Below are 17131 nucleotides of genomic sequence, written 5' to 3'. Positions count from 1 at the left end.
GAGAGGGTTAGGGTTACATAGAGTCGGTTACAATGGTAGGAGATCTGAACATCCGCATCGCCAAGCTTGCCTTCCACGCCAAGGAAAGTCCCTTCCGGACACGGGACGGAGTCTTCAATCTTGTATCTTCATAGTCCAGGAGTCCGGCTGAAGGTATAGTTCGGCTATCCGAACACCCCCTAATCCAGGACTCCCTCAGTGAGCATCATGAAGTTGTTGATGAAGGATTGATGATGATGATGATGGCGACGAACCCCCCCCCCCTCTCTGGAGCCCCGAATGTATTCCAGATCAGCCCTCCCGATGAATAACAGGAGGCGGAGGCGGCTCTGTAACATAAAACGCGATCAAACTTCTTCTCTTATTTTTTCTTGGGGAAACATAATTTATAGCGTTGGAATTAGGTCAGACGAAGCCACGTGGGCCCCCACAAGTCATCAGGGCGCGCCCTGTGGTGAGGGGGGTAGGCGCGCCCTGTTGCCTTGTGGGCAACTGGTGCCCCCCCCCCCTCCGGTGGATCTTTGTTCCGGTATTTTTTATATATTTCATAAAAAACCTCCAAAAAGTTTTGTCGGATTTCAAGAACTTTTATTTCTGCACAAAAAACAACATCATAATACTTCTGTTGAAAACAACGTCAGTTGAGATTAGTTTCATTCAAATCATGCAAAATTAGGGTTCAAAACAAGAGCAAAAAGTGTTTGGAAAGTAGATACAATGAAAACATATCAATCGTGTTGACAATTGTTGTGTGCAGACTTACATTTTAATTGCATTGCACAATAGAAGTTTGGAGTTTATGAAGTAGGATAGAGATCAGTTTATGAAGTTGTGTAGGAATGAGAAAAACTCCTATCTCAAACTAAAATGAAAACAAGTGCGCTAACTACACCATGAGTAGCATCAAGACGTATCGTAACACCATAATCATGGACCTAGCGACCTCTAGTAGTCATGCGTGACTAAAGCGCACTATGTATAAATATATTTGTCGATAGCACAACAAATCCATTCTTACCCCATAGATGATAGGCAGGCCTCTTCTGGATGACAATACCACCTAGGAGGCCAGGACCATAGGTGGATAGCGCTTTTGTGCTTTGAGATTCTCCCACATCATTATTTTCGAATCGACCGACAATGAGTGGTCCGACGTTGGCTTCCTATCAGACTACTGATAGGAAGTGTTTCCCTTTATGCTGAATGCTTCGTCGTGGCTGGGATGATAGGCTCGGTGCATTATTTTCATTGTATGCGGGAGTTAAACGAGGTAGCCCATAGTTTAGCTAAATTCACTTACGACAGTAACATTTCTTGTAATTGGGTTGATGGAGCTCTTGATTTTTTCTGAAAATGCCCTCGCAAACGATGTAACCATTTTGCCGAGGCCATGAATCCATAATGGCATTCCCTCAAAAAAAAGAAAAAGAACACCCGCAAAAAAAAGGACCGGTAGGTGGGGCCGCGGAGCTAATATATATACTGAACCGCCCTACAAACCCGCAGTTCCATCATAAACCCCCACACCCACCCACCCACTCGGTCTATCTAGTCCAACTGCTCCGCCGCAGATCCGCGATTGCCAGCAGCACCATCTCCGAATCGCCTCGCTAGGGTTTCCTCTCCAGCGGCGGCCGGCTCGACCGTACTCCGTTCGTGAGGTACAACCAGTTCCTCCCCCAGTGCCCACTTGTGCTCCTCGATGTCTGTCAGGACCCCGACTCGATGTCACATCGATCTAGCTGGTAACACCTCATATTACTTTGCGGCCTCACGCACGGTATCCCCACGGGTGTCGTCTTACCTTTTCCCGGGACCGTTTGCGCCTTTTGGCTCACGTATATGATAGTGTCGCTAGCATCCATATGATAAGGAGCCCGGGCTGACATGACTAGTCGTAAACCCAAAGTGGCACAGACTTACAGGGACAGGCATCCATGACCCAGCTTCGAACGTGTCGGTCATCAGCAAGTGGGTCCGGGCTGTAGCACTGGGCTAGCAGGACTCCGGTAAACCGGGCTGTAGCGGGCTAACAGGACTCCGGTACTCAAAGCGTGACATTTCCCCGAAGGGACAGACACAGGAACGAAGAAGGACACATGCCGGCCAGCCTAAGTGTTCCAGAGCAGTAGCAAGCTACCATGGCTCAGCGGTAACACTAGGAGACATTTCCCGGTAAGAGAGGCTACTAAAGATAAACAACTAGATAGTCAGATCCCACACATACCAAGCATTTCAATCATACACACAATATGCTCGATATGTGCAAATACAACGAAGCATCACAACATGACTCTATGACACAAGTACTTTATTTAAGGCTCAGGGAGCCATACATAACATACACAAAGGTACGGGTCTCACGACCCAACATACAAGTCATACAGTCATACAAACCAGCAGCGGAAGTACATTGTCTGGGTACAGACAACTAGTAAAATAAAAGAGGCTTGGAAAGCCTAGCTATACTACGTGGTCCATCACAAGCTCAGGGTCACCACCTGGGTCTTTAGCCTACTCGTTGATGTCAACGTCTACATAGAACCCATCAGAAGGGGTTGCAGCGTCTTCTGTAAAAATGTAGATTATAGCAACATGAGTACAAAGGTACTCAGCAAGACTTACATCAGATCCTACATACATGCATAGTATCAAGAAGGGTTGGTGGAGTTATTGCAGCAAGCCAGCTTTGACTCTTGGCTAGGCTATCCTACGATACTCCAACTTGAAATGTTTTGCGCACACGAGTCCACTACTCACCACTTCAATACACTACCGAGGATCCACCTCCGTCTTCCTACGGAAGAGCCATCCTCGGCACTCACACTTATCTTGAGGCTTTTAGTAGTTTCCATTTACTTGTCTATGAACTGTATAGGCAACCAAGTAGTCCTTTACCGCGGACGCGGCTATTCGAATAGATCATGTTAACCCTGCAGGGGTGTACTTCTTCATACACGCTCTCACCACTTACCGTCGTTTACACGACATGTACTCGGCAACCTTCAAGCGGAAGCCCAACGTGGGTGTCGGCCACGACCTACCTAATCACCTAAGCCTCCAGTCCAGGTTTATCGCCTATTCAGGTTCCATCCGCAGGGAGTCCGGCCGAGGTTTCCCATACGGCCCCGAACGATGTGAACAGGGTTCCCGAGATACCTAACGGGTATTCGGTACACCCGGCCACGTACCTACCGCATCACAGCCCACCCCTACGGTCAGCGCTGTCCACGGCCTCCAGTAGGCTACAAACACCAGAAACTACTTGCAACTCCTGGACGGAGAACTAGGGTGAATAAGAAGCCGAGAGGGTCCATTGGTTTCGGGCCCAATGCATGGTAGTAGCTGATTCTTAAATCACACATACAGATCTCAGTGCTTAAGGTCGGCTTCAATGAAACAACCCACCATGTACTCCTACATGGCCTCTCATCGATACCTTTACCAAATCGTGTTCACCACACCACTCCCATTACCGACATAATCATTTCACTCTAGCCATCTCCCAGATGAACCAGACCTGACACGACTCTAAGCATAGCAGGCATAGCAAGGTAGGAACAACACATACATATGGCTCAATCAACTCCTACACATGCTAGTGGGTTTCATCTAGTTACTGTGGCAATGACAGGTCATGCAGAGGAAATGGGTTCAACTACCGTAGCACACAGCAGTTTGAATCGCGTTGTCTTAATGCAGTAAAAGAGAGCAGGAGCGAGAACATGGGATTGTATCGATATGATCAAATGGTTGGTTGCTTGCCTGATGGTTCGATGCACTGATATGGTTCTTCGTTAGGGTAATCACGGTATTCCTCGGGGGCAGAACCTGTCGCAAGGGACATCGATACACAAGCATCACCAAACAATGTGCAACAATATGATGCATGCATGAAACATGGCAATATGAGTGTGTTGGGCTAATGCAACTAAAACCAGAAGGGTTTGAACAAATTTGAATCAAAGATTCAAATTTCAAACTCAAACATGGCCTCTTTAAGTGCTTTTCCTTGTTCTGCTTAAAACATCAATTTAACTTGTTTGATCATGCATGAAAATAGTACAGATGGATAGATTGGATTTTTCTGATCATTTTTCATATATAATTTGTCCAATTTGGAGTTACAGAATAAAAGTTATGAATTTTTGAAGTTTAAATAATATTCTGGAATTTCCTGATTTAATTTAAATCCAGAATATAATTATTGCGCCAGCATGACGTCAGCATGACGTCAGTGGTCAACTGCGGCTGGCTGAAGTCAAACCTGACGTGTGGGGGCCACACGTCAGTGACAGGGGGGGTTAAACAGGTTTAAATTAATCCTAATTAGGGATTAGTGGCGCTGGGGCCCACTGTCAGTGTCAGGGGGGGTTGACTAACAGTAGTTAGCGCTAATCTAACCACCTGGCCGACAGGGCCCACGCGTCAGTGACCCTGGGGGGTCAAACCCCAGGTCGGACAAGTCAAACCCCACCGGCGACATGACGCCGGCGAGGTCCGAGACGGCGGCGAGAGTGCTTTTTGCCATTCCGGCAACCAAATGGACGGCGGAAGGCATCTACGTGTTGCTGAGGTTGAGCCGCGACTATTGGTGGTGGTGGTTGGGCTCGGGGTGGCCGGAGTTGACGGCGGCGAGCTCGGCTGCGGCGGCCGGAGTTCGGGTGCGGTCGGGATCGATGTTGCAGAGGGTTTGGGGAGGCGTTAGTGTGTGCTGCGTGATCCTAGTGAGGTGTAGAGCACGATAGTGTGCTCGGTTGGGTGCTACGGTGACCGTGGCCACGACGGCGACATCGCCGGCGGCGTGGAGCTCTCGGCCAAGGTGGGGCTAGGGCCTAGAGGTCGGGAGAGATCAGGGGAGAAGGGGGAAACGATCCGGGGGCTCACCGCGGAGCTGCAGGGATGGTTAGCGGGCTCGGGGACGCGCTGGAGACGACGAATTCGACGGCGACGATGATCGGAGCCCGAAGAGGGGAACGGCGACGTGGCGGCGATGCCGGGCTTCCGGGGAGCTGTGGAGCGGTGGGGAGGAAGAGGGGGTTGTGGCGGAGCTTCTGAGCTAGTCAGGGGAGCGAGGGGTGGCCGGAGATGGCTGCTACGGCGAACGGTGGCGACGGTGGTGTTCGGCCGTGTGAGAGAGAGAGCGAGGGAGAGGAAGGAAGAGCCGGGGGAGAGTGAGAGAGAGCAGGGGGGATCGGGACGGCCTGCGGGAGTCGTCCACGCGGCCAGGAGCTCGTCGGCAAGCAGGAGGTGGCCGCGCGGCCGTGCGCGCGCGAGCACGCAGCAGCTTCGGGGCGAGGGGAAGAAGACGACGGAGGGCTACAGTGTTGGGCTGGGTCGGCTGCTGGCTGGGCCGGCCAGCTGGCTGGGCCGCACAGTGGAGGAGCCCAGGTAAGTTTTCCCCTTTTCTTCTGTTTCTGTTTTATTTAATATAAATCTGCAACTTTGTTGAATTTAATAAAATACCTAGGCAACTTCAAAAATCACCAAACTATTCCTGGCCCATAGTTGGATTATTTCCAACATGAAACATTTTAGTTTGGAGATATTTGAGCATTTAAATATTTTATATTATTTTAAATGCCCAAATTCAAATATTTATGATTTAATTCAAAACCCTAGGATGGCCTAGGAAAATGTGCACCATTTTTGGCAGAGGTTCTGAACCAAGACAAAAATGATGGGCATTTTAGAAGGGCATTTCAGGTTCATTGAAAAATTATTTTAGTAACCCTAGTTGGTTTCATAGGGACTGGGGGTTCTGTCATCCCCATTTCAAGTTTCTGAAGAAAGAGTAAACATGATGCAACACTGTAATGCATGACTAGCTAGGGTGTGACAATGTCTCCTCTTTTAGGCGAGCGTCGTTATTTGCTCGACGCGCGTTCGTCCTTCATTGGTCGTGCCGTCGCGGTTCGTGAGCTTTGTAGGCTTCGTGGGTCCGTGTGGGCGTTTGGTGCGCGGGGGTAACGCTGTGACTCTGGCCACACTCAAGTTTATGCCGTCTGTAAATTGGCGCTGCAGTACTCTGTGGGAGTAGGAATATAAGATCTTGTAGTAGATCACTTAGTTTTCAGAGGGAGTAGTAGTGTAATACAGTACAAGCTTTCATGTCGCGTTAGCAGAGGGCTTATGTATCGCTGACTGGGGGCGTAGGCAGTGGTGCTTTTGTGTAGAGCTCTGATCATTGTTTGTCTGGATGGATTCTCGTCAGTTGCTGCTGAACTGATGTTGGTAGTTGGGCTGGTACTTTGGAGTATCAGGACAGTCCTGTGCTGCAAATCTTGCACGATTTAGCCCGCTGCCATTTAGTAGGAAGCCGATGCCCGTACCCTTGTGTAGTTTCTGAATTTTGGTGGGAGTCTTTCAGTCGGCACCCGGCACTGAGCTGCAGACCTTCTTTTCTTTTTCTTGCTTTGGCCCTGTGGGACACAAGTATTAATGTTTTGGTTCTGAATTTTAAGCATTTTCCTTTCTGGCAACAATTTTGCATTCTACATTCTCACAATATTCATTCACCTCAAAAGATACTAATCAGAGATGTTCCTTATGCAGCAATGGCTGCGAAAGCTGGGAATTCTGTGGGTGGTGTTCTTCCCCATCCCCACGTGGTAGTGATTTTCTCCATATTAGTTATTATTACTCTGCAAATAAAAGGGTATTGTTGATCAGGATTGGTTTTGCTTACAGATTGGAAATGTATTTGCCCAACACTACTACAAAATTCTGAATGAGTCACCAGAGGATGTCCATAAGTTCTACCATGATCAAAGTATTCTTGGTCGGAAGCCAAATTCTGATGGTACATTGACATCTATAACCACATTGCGTGTAAGTTCTCTGCAGCGCAGCAGCGGCATTGTATGATCTTTCCATTTCGGTTGTAAATTGAGCATTTAGTAGTAGTGGGATTATGCTAAGAATCCAATGTTTAGACCATACGTGTTGAAATGTGATCCATGGACAATTGGACATCGTTAGCTAAAGGATGTGCATGCCAATATGGTTTCTATGTGATCTTATTATGCAGCATCCATGCAAGCACAACCTTGTGATACAACATCATTTTGTAGCAAGAGATTATGTGCCATGTTGAAGGCAGTAGAATTCTTCCCAACACTTGTCTCTCTTATTTGTCTAATACGTGGTTGCTCAATTAAGGGCTATAGTCACTTGATTGGTTAATCGATTTGTTTTTTGTGTGCTTAACCAGGATATCAATAAACACTTTGTATCTACATACCTCAAGGGATGTTCGATGGAGATAGACAATGTAGATTCTCAGCCATCCCACGAGGGCGGTGTGCTCGTTTTAGTTAGTGGGTCCTTCACTGTCCCTGATGCCATGAAGCGTAGGTTTACTCAGTCGTTCTTCCTTGCTCCACAAAAAGGAGGCTATTTTGTTCTGAATGATGTGCTTAGATACATTCCAGTTGAGCCAGGTAACTAACATTAATCTTCAGTTTTCTTTCACCCTCAGAGTTGCTCCTTCCATAGCTTTGCTGACATTTCAATACTTGGCCAGAAACACCACCTGTCAAGGTTACAGTGCTTCCGTTGATGGATTATTTCTGGGTATGATGATATCGCCGGTGAAGTCATGAATCAATCTACAGAAAGTACCTCCATCAGCAATGAAGTCATGAATGACAGATAGTCACGTCTCGGCAGTGCACTACTAGCTTTCTTACAGAATGCAAGTTTATCCATCTATAGATTATGTTTGCTTTTGCAACAAATGGGTGCGAAAAGTTTAACATTTGCGAATGCCTTAGCATTGTACATACATTATGACTTGTTAAAAGGGGAGAAAACATCAGACAAGTATACAACTGAATATATCTATTATATGCATCTCAAAAGACTATATGTGCATGTTAAGGAACACAGACAATTTTTTGTTCTGGGAAACAGAGTCTAGCGAGTGAAAACACAAAATTTTAGGCTATGCTATGCAGCTTTCAGTCACACCCACTGTTTCTGTTTCCCCTTCCGACAAAGTTGCTTCTCCTCTTTCCGAAGAAACATCGACCCGATTCTCCCTCTGTACAAACATTGACCCCAAACGCTATTCCGCTCTTTGTATTGACCCCTGTACGACCTGTACTTTGTTAGAAGGAATATTTGCAGCCTCTTCACAATAGTCATTGTCGCTTGCTTGTGTGACAGTTAGATGTTGACCAAGCCTCTTCATGGCACTCCATCCGCAGATCCGCTTACGCTTGCATCGCACCAATCTCTCAATCTTCATGATGCTCTGGGTTCTTCCTCAGGATCACAAAGCCCTCCAGAACTGGTGTCAGCGGAATATATCTACATACAGGAACATCAGTAAGCTCGAGGAAGAATCAAGTTACTGAAGAGAACATAAGATTCATTTCGAAAATGTTCTGTAATTACTTTTCAGTTGCTAGCTCAGCTCGCTCCCCTGCAGCGAGCAATACAGGCGTGTTGTGCGTCTGGAACCCAGTGATGGTCCTGGGACTTCCCGCTTGACCGACCACATCAACCGCTTGGCCAACATGAACAGGCACAGGGAGGGGCTTGAGATCCTCATCCAGAGTCAGTAACATCCTAGGCTGTTCCCAGCAGAGAAACACACATTTCAAAATCATATGATTCTTTTTAACCCTACCACTGAGTCCTTAGTACAAGATACATACCTGCATAGCAAGGGCAAGGATGTATAGCATGTAGGGATACTCTCCGAGGATGGTGGGTTGCATGTTAAGGCATGCGTGCAGAACGGTTACTAGCCCAGCTAGCGCTACGCTGAAAAGTGATAACACAAAAGCTTTTTAAATCACAATTCCAGTAAAACCAAAGGGAAACCCTACCGGACACATTACTCACGGGGATAGAAGTAACCGGTCAGAGTGGTATGGGGCAAGTGTCAGCAAGCCCTTCCCTAGGTGAACAAGACCCTGGGCAATCCTCACCTGAAATCAAAAGAAATCAACAAATCTGAAACCTAAATAACCAAAGGAAATCGTCCTAACGTTTAAAACAAGGATAGTGTTTTTTGCTGTAGGTTTGTACTTACACAAAACAGGTAAACGCCATGTTCCTGACTTGAGAGGTTACGAAGCAACTCGGCTATACGTGCATTGTTTGTACCAGCACCTATCAAACCCAGTGAGATGGTTGCAGCCTGCATGTAGTGATTTGATCAAATATGTAATCTGAGAAATAAGAAGAATCAATATGTTATATTGTGACGAAGTTACTAACCATCATTACTTGACCGTCCGCATCATTGCTCAGTCTACTCAGTGTGTCTACAACGTCTACCTACATGATATGCAGACAGTATGAAACTAGACATCTGGAAGATAAAATCTATTTACATTAATTATGATAGGCAGACAGAATGAAACTAGAGATCTGCAAGATGCAACCTATGTACATTATTACCATAACTGCGGGCACTCAGTGAGCTAGAATCAAATAAGAAGCTGCAAAGCATGTTGTTGCCAATAAGCCAAGACCAAATAAGTGTCTAACAAAGCGTGTTCTCCAAGCACATTCAGACCGAAACGGATGGTTTTGCAACAGATGAAAAACTAACAGTCATGCATGTTCTTAGCCTATTGTGCTTCCACTGCTATTAATATATTACAAATATGTGTGCAACAGTACAGAGATGCAAATGCTCCATCTTGTGGGACCGATCCATCCGCCAACCCAAGAAATGTTTCCATTTAATTTCATGGTGCATTTGGAAGGGCTATTAATATGGCAAAAGTTTGATTTGTTCCCATTTAGGCCCTGTTCGGCAAATCGTCACGGAGCGGAGCCTGCAGAGCGGCCTTCCGGACACTCCTCAAATTAGAGCTAGATCCTGCTCCGCTCCGGCGTGGAGTTGGAGAGTGGAGAGAGTCCGAACAGCCCCTTAATGTTACAGAAGACAAGCGAAACTTATACTCCCTCCGTCCCATAATATAACAACGTTTTTTACACTAGTGTAGTGTTAAAAACGTTCTTATATTTTGAGACAGAGGGAGTATAAAATATAGGAGTACCTTTGGATTGGATATGTAGAGCATGCCAAGAGCAAGAGGAACCGCTCTTCTAATATTATAATCACCATACTTAAAAAGTTGCTCAAGGGACCGTACAGCCATTTCAACTCCTAATTCTTCAGCCATGGCAATAAGAGCAATTCCAAGTACTGCTGGCCCTTGGTGACTTCCACCTTCCTTTTTTGAGCAGATACTAAGGAGCTCCTGAACCTGAAAAATCAAATGGCATAGTTCATTAAGAACAGCTATGCATTGAACTTTTGGGTATCATACAATCTCTCTGCAATTCATGTATCTTTTGAAGGTAAGTTACCTTAAGCACATTCCCTGTCCCAGCATATGCCAAAGACATAAGAGTTACATCCCAATAGTCCTTCATTATTTTATCAAAAAATTTAGAAACCTCCTTCATTATTTCATCAAATGTTTCAGAAACCTTAACAACGTTAGCCTTCGGCCCCTCCTGATACAGTGTTGTTAAGATCAACAAATTGAATAGGAAAAATTCATAAGCCTGTGCACATGCAGCCACATTCAAAATAAAAGGTATTTAAATATAAATCACATCAGCAGATGAACCTATTTTATAACAATGGAGAGAAACCAGCCAAAGCATGGGTTTAAGGTATATCATCAAAGGGTGTCCACAAGTATAAGGGCAGGCACCGAAACATAGAATACATGTTTTAAAATTATTCCATGCTCCGAAACAAGAAAAAAAATGTACAGGAAGCTGTGAATCTTACTGAGGAACAACAAAATTACCTGTTTTCCAAGATATAGAAGGCCAATGGAAACTGGAAGCAGACGAATAATGGGCTCTGCAAGCTCTGCTTTAATAAGATTTTTCAAGACAGATATGATTGACTGTGCAATCTCTTCGTTGCAGGAACCAACAAACACCAATCCCAAGGAGATGGCAGAGAACACTAAGTCCACCAAAGGTGCTTGGGAGTCACTCAAGGTAATTAAGAACAACGATTTAAGCTGAAAATTCGGAAACTATATCAATGCAAGATAATAAGGGTATTTCAGGTATAGGGGAATGTATTGATTTAACCTTGTCTTTCCGGGACCCAGCATAAGCAATACCAAGGCCCAAGATTGCACCGATACGTGTAATTGATGCTGCACTCGTGCTATACCCAGAAATAAGAGCAAGTGCCTGCATAACATAAGAGGTTATTACAGCAGAGGACTTGTATTAGAAGAGCAAGAGGATGGATGGAGTAGGGTAGGGTGGTACATACAGGATCATAGTCATTCTTCACACCACAAGAGACCATTCCTATACCTAACAAAGCCCCTGCAACGACATGAGTATCATCGCTCTGCAGGTACTTGTCAAGTATGGCAAATCCTGAATCATGATCCCATAGATGTATCATTCCCTGAAAATGATGTGTTAGTATTTAGTACTGTTATCTTATCAAATACTCGCATCGTCTAGTAATCTAAAAGGTGCATTTAATAGAAATAGAATTATATCAGTACCAGACTAGCTACTGCACTGGCTTTCCCAAGTTCGTTCTTCTCGAATAGCAAATTTTCAGAAGAATCTGAAATTGCAGTCATGAGTTTGTCCTGCAACAAGAATATGATCTTAATATCATTACTTTCCCTGAAGATGGCGAGAAAGTTCATAAGAGCTAACCTGGCAATAACCAGCATTCACAAATGCATTGACAAAAGTTGCGGCCAAATTTTGTCTTGCAGAATCAAGGCTGGAGCTTTTGGCACCTTGACCGCCAATCAGATGAACCTAACAAATGAGCATGTCTTTATTTTAACTGGGGTACCTAAACAAACTAACAAACTACTTAAAAACTGAATCGGCAAATAACCTAACAAAAAATTACCTTATATATGTCCTCTGGAGATTTTGGCTTCATGACACCAATATCCCGCGCAAGCATATGGTACCCCTCACTCAGTTTGGTGTTATTAACTACTTCCTGCAAAGCATTCTTCTCATTTTCATCTGCAACCATGTCATCATCAACCTCCATGCTTAAACCCTTCAATAAGAAGAGCTCATTGATAAAGGAAAATAAAGGTCAAAGAGTCTGCTAAAAGATTTAAACAATCTGTAGTATGGAATCTATAGGTACAAACTATCCCAATGATCAGAATTGTAGATCAGCAGACGATGGCAAAAATAGGTAATTTTGCTTCTGTTGCATGTCTGTGAGCATGGATGAGACTCACATAGCGTGCTATCATAAATGCGAGTTGCTGCTTCAGGGAGAAATCTTCAGTTTCTGCAAATACAATCTTCACACTCTGATCACAACACTAGAAGACATTGAAATCAATGTTAGTGCCATTGAATTTCGGACCTCAAAATCACAGGCATAGTTCATTCACTTACCTTGTCGTCGTTGACCAAAAGCACAATTCGCAAAGCACTTGCAAGATCCCTAAACTTCCCATACATGCCAAAGGCAATGTAAAGTGTGGCCTCATAGGCCTCACGGTCAGGAGTCAAAAGGTATCTGCCAGTTTCCACCCCAACATAACAAGTGGTCACAAGTTTAATCTCGATAAATTTAAAATTAGAGAATGCATAAATTCACTCACGTACTTAGAAGAAGTAGTCAAATACAAGCATGCCCTTTTGTAGTTGGTAGAGTCAACAAGACAAAATAGCCTTGCAAGGTACTCTTCATATTTTTCGTCTAAAAGCATCTCAAGGTATCCAACCTATGTACAAAGAAATACCATGCTTCAGTTGCATCTCAATAAGCATAAAGCTGATCCATTAATCCAAACAGAAATGTTTCACCAAACCTCCATCAAAAGATCCAGAGCTTCAGTTTCAGCATTATGCTACAATAACAAAATCCATCAAAGAATTAATCACTATTAGGTTTATTTTAAACAATTACTATTGGTTATCAATTACGATTAGCATATTTCACATAAGTTAATATTTTTATATGATGAAGTAACAAAATAAAACAAATGCAACACACAAAATCTAATCGGAATCAACCTTCATGTGAAATTTGACAATTTCCAGCACTAGTTCTATCTTGGATTCAATTGGTGTTGATGAGCCATTGTCCTGCAAAACAAGAAAAGTTTGATATTTAAGCCCAACTTCCTGGAACAACTAATACACTATAGCATAGATAACAAAAGAAAGAGTTGATGGAACTTCTTTTCTAACAAAATAAAATGCATTAAGAGATAGCAAACCAGCAATCACAACTTCAAGAGTCTTGTCAGCTGGACAGCCACAGAAATTATGGTACATCAATCAGTAAGGTATATACATACTGACGATAAAGTCAAAAGGTTCGAGGAAAAACAACCAAAACACTTTCGATTCTAATATACAACATCTAGACAGAAATTGGATGTCATGCTACCATGAAGAACAATTAAAACACTATTGGTTATAATCAACAACATCTAGACAGAAATTGGATGTCATACTACTGTGAAGAGAGACAGGGGCGGGCCACTATTCAGTTTTTTGCCGAAAACTATGCATATCTAGCACGGAACTAACACGCGAAATGGCATGCCATCCGGACAGAAAGTGGATATCAATATCATACTACAGAACAGGGTACTATGGAGAACATATAAAAAATCATGCAATACAAACGATGAAGTGGATTAGGATCTAACCTTCCACTCTTTTCCAATTTCAAAAGCCAAGTTTCTGTCGAAAAAGACATTGACATAATTAGAGCCCACTATATGAAACAGCTTGAGCCTCCGCAACAAAAAAACTTAGGAGCAATACTATAGTCCATTAATTTCCGAACAATATAGCTTAGATTTGAAATGGCAGAATGACTAGGATGGTGGTAAGTCAATAACACTCAAACTGGAACAACAACAAAATACATAAGAGTGATTCTTTAGATTTAGTATTGCATTTGAGGGCATATAAAAAATAAATTCACATCACGTTGTATTTGTAGCTACAAGGATGGAAAAAAGTGTATACGAAGACAAAATAGTAAATAATGCTAATAGGGAGCTATTTACAAGTAACATGAAGAAAAGGTAAGGTTAGAATTACAGCCAGGGGGATGAATAATGTCAGCACCTCACATATACATGACCCCATGAACATATATCAACTAAAGAGCCCATCATACAGTACTTGAGGCTTTCCTAAAACAAGAAAAGGAAGCAAAATTTAGCAAGACAAACCTATACAGTAATGGTCAACTAAATCTAGATGCTCATTTCAGTATTCAGCTTTCCAAAAAAGCTTATGAAGTAGTATAATGGAAGTTAGGTGGTTTACGATGAGGGAAAACCTGTATTAAAGTAAATGTAACTGCATGTAGGTTCTGGTGTTAAAATATCCGAGCAAAGAAAAGGACTAGGTGCCTGTTAGCTATCTGGTTTGTGTCAAAGCATAACACTGTTAAAGTTGCAGTCAGCAGTGATAGATGTGGTTCTCTCGCCAGCGACATTACGCACAGGATGATCAATCCAGAAGTTAAATAAATCAATTGATGGCCCATGTGTTGATGTCGATAATGGTCGAATGGGGTAATATAGGATGACATATGATCAAGCCATAGGTAAGTTACTATGAAGATTAATCCTTGCCCTTGGTCCCAGCAGCACACATGACTAAATATTTTAGTGGGTTCAGGTTAGTTACAGCATAACAGAGGGATGAGGCCGTTAATCTAGATTTTTGTTTGGGGCCTTCACATATTTGCTCTTTGCTTATGCCACCTAGCCTGGTTTTAAGATCCGTATTTATGAGTGCTAAAGCAAACTCTAACCACTATGAACTAGAAATAAATAAAAACTATTTGTAGAGTATATCTTGCTCGGAATTTCACGTGATGGTCATTTATAAAAAAGAAAGATACTAACAGAAGGAGATGCACAAATGTTTAAACAGTGCTTTGGTATTTCTGCATACCCTTTCTCCTTCAGCAGACGCTGTCAAGGCCAATACTGACAGAATGTCAGCCATATGTTTCTGCACAATAAGAACAGAAAATCATAAGCACCATAGTACTTAAGCTTGGCTCAACTGAGACATTAACAATCCCTTGATACCTTCTGTGCAGGATCCCGCATTCTCTGAAAACAATCCTTGAGAGTTCCGTAGTGTGCACGGAGGAATTTGAGTGGTTTCGGGACAGACGTCATTGAGCTTGTCGCCGCACGAATCTCTTTCCTGTTATGCATTAACCACAGTTAACTATGTACCGAGAAGAAAAATGGCATATTAGCTGTTTGAGGAATGCAGTGCTGCAGTCAATAGCAGCAGTAGGATGCAACATTCGAAATGAACAAATCAAATCAAATATACCATCATAACATGATAGGGAAATTCAACAGCGAAAGCATGACGCAATAGGAATTTTGCTTTCGTAGTATCCTGTCCCAACTTAAGAGCAGAGGGAGCCCAAAATTGGCATCCTTGCAAAATAAGCAAACCAGCACAACCAAAAACCTGAACAGTATTCCTGTCCCTCCAATTTTTCATGACAGTGAATTTTGCAGAGCGCAACATTCCTATAAACTCGCCTGCAGATTGCAGTACATACCGGTAGGTAAATCAAGAAATCAACCCAGAGATTAGGGTGCAGGAGACTACAAACTATGCAGCGGCGCAACAAACATTTGCATGCGAATCGAGAAAACGGATCACGCGGAATCTGGTGTTCGCGCCTAAAAAATAGCCATCCAAAATTGACAGCGACGCGCCTGAATCCGAACCGGAACTAAGCAGGAGACCAGAACCGAAACTAACCAAAACTGACAGTGGTGCAGGAGACTAGAAACTGAGCAGCGGCGCGACAAACACTTACATCCGAACCGAATTTGGTTTTCGCGCCCGGATCATACGGAATCTGGTTTTCGCGCCTAAACTGGCCATCCAAATTTGAGAGCGATGCGGGCCGAATCCCGGGGAAGTTCAGAAGCGGCAGAAGGCATTACCTCAGGGTGTCGATGGCTTCTACCCGGAGGCGGGGGTCGCCGCTCTGCGCCAGCTGCACGCAATCCTCGAGACGCGCCTTGAGCTCGAGGTCCTCCTCCGACTGCGACAGGCACGAGACGCGAGTCACGCGGCCGCACCCGTAAGAGAGAGGACGAGCGGCGCCCCCGCCCCGCGGGGAGGAGGCGGAGGAAGAGAAGGGAGAGAAGTGGCGGGGTCGTCGCTGCTCACCAGATCGTCCCCCTTCATCTTCCCCTTGCCCTTGCCGGCTGCGGCGGGGCGGGGGAGGCGGGGAAGGGGCGGAGGTGGGGGCTCCGCCACCGCCGCTGGCGTCGTCGCGCGGCTAGGTAGGGTTTACGAGGGAGTTCGGGGAGTCGGCGGGCAATCAGAAATTCAGAAATGGGAGGGAGGAGAGGGAGGGGAGGAGGATTTGGGCTGGCTGGTGTGGTGATCTTTCTGGTCAGGGGAGGTCAACCGAAGTAAACGCCAAGAGTTTATATAGCGCGCCGGCTGGCGAACAAGCGAACGGCACGTGTTTTCACTCACACGAGCGAACCGCCTCTTTGCTCGGTTGTCATCTACTGCATCCGGCGCCTCGAACCCCCTCATACATTCGGGTGGACCGTTTGATCACTGTTTGCTCATGTTTTTTCGATTCAGGCGAATGCCTCAAACGGGTATCAAACACTCGGACTGACCGGCACCTCCCATATTCAGCCCAAATATGGGGCGGACATGGAGGCGCGCGGGCGCGCCTGGGCACGCTTTGCCACGTCGGACTGACAAAGAGGTCCCAGCCGGAGACCCGACGGTCTGAAGCTCGTCTCCTTCGGCGGGTCGCGTAGCGTCTTACCGGCTATTTAAATCGATCGGCGGCATCGAAACCCTATCATTCATTCACATTTTCCTCCTTTTGTCTGTCGCCGCCGCCACTTTCCACTCCACTTGTCCGCCTAGTAGCCATGTCCTCACGTCGTCGGGTGAGGAGCGAGCCATTTCTAACGCCGGAGCACCAGCTCGAGCTCCTTTAGCAGATCTGGGCTAGGCGCGAAGCCCGGATCACCACGGGGCTCCCTCCGGATGCAGTGGATCCGGAGGACGAGGAGGATGACTTTGTGGAACCCTTCTTTCTATCCAAAAAAAGGAAGAACCCACCAAAAAAAGAATCTAGAAAAAA

The 17131-nt window shown here is 44.9% G+C and overlaps 2 protein-coding genes across 5 annotated transcripts; one reads left to right on the top strand and one right to left on the bottom strand.

Moving 5' to 3' along the window:
- The first annotated feature begins 1524 nt into the window (after positions 1 to 1524).
- LOC123148669 (nuclear transport factor 2-like) lies at positions 1525 to 7854 on the top strand. 2 transcript variants are annotated; one of them, XM_044568160.1, is made up of 5 exons: positions 1525 to 1661; positions 6556 to 6611; positions 6691 to 6831; positions 7214 to 7442; positions 7526 to 7854. In XM_044568160.1, the coding sequence occupies exons 2-5, from the start codon at positions 6558 to 6560 to the stop codon at positions 7579 to 7581; spliced, it is 480 nt and encodes a 159-aa protein (XP_044424095.1). In that variant the 5' UTR covers positions 1525 to 1661; positions 6556 to 6557; the 3' UTR covers positions 7582 to 7854. The 2 variants fall into 2 exon arrangements, with proteins under 2 accessions (XP_044424095.1, XP_044424096.1); XM_044568161.1 differs by lacking the exon at positions 1525 to 1661 and having other exon boundaries at positions 6102 to 6611.
- LOC123148667 (26S proteasome non-ATPase regulatory subunit 2 homolog A) lies at positions 7826 to 16407 on the bottom strand. 3 transcript variants are annotated; one of them, XM_044568155.1, is made up of 25 exons: positions 16186 to 16407; positions 15957 to 16057; positions 15069 to 15189; positions 14929 to 14988; positions 14089 to 14156; positions 13662 to 13695; positions 13018 to 13089; positions 12813 to 12851; positions 12607 to 12725; positions 12394 to 12517; positions 12231 to 12317; positions 11882 to 12040; positions 11677 to 11784; positions 11517 to 11606; positions 11273 to 11413; positions 11083 to 11187; positions 10788 to 11009; positions 10336 to 10485; positions 10023 to 10232; positions 9232 to 9291; positions 9044 to 9151; positions 8854 to 8939; positions 8664 to 8772; positions 8401 to 8579; positions 7826 to 8313 (listed from the first exon to the last, which is right to left on the bottom strand). In XM_044568155.1, the coding sequence occupies exons 1-25, from the start codon at positions 16201 to 16203 to the stop codon at positions 8241 to 8243; spliced, it is 2643 nt and encodes an 880-aa protein (XP_044424090.1). In that variant the 5' UTR covers positions 16204 to 16407; the 3' UTR covers positions 7826 to 8240. The 3 variants fall into 3 exon arrangements, with proteins under 3 accessions (XP_044424090.1, XP_044424091.1, XP_044424092.1); XM_044568156.1 differs by having other exon boundaries at positions 11882 to 11977; XM_044568157.1 differs by lacking the exon at positions 14089 to 14156 and having other exon boundaries at positions 15957 to 16407.
- Between the last annotated feature and the right edge of the window lie 724 nt (positions 16408 to 17131).

Source organism: Triticum aestivum, chromosome 7A, assembly GCF_018294505.1.
Source record: "Triticum aestivum cultivar Chinese Spring chromosome 7A, IWGSC CS RefSeq v2.1, whole genome shotgun sequence".
NCBI lineage: Eukaryota > Viridiplantae > Streptophyta > Magnoliopsida > Poales > Poaceae > Triticum > Triticum aestivum.
This window is presented reverse-complemented; position numbering and strand designations above follow the sequence as displayed.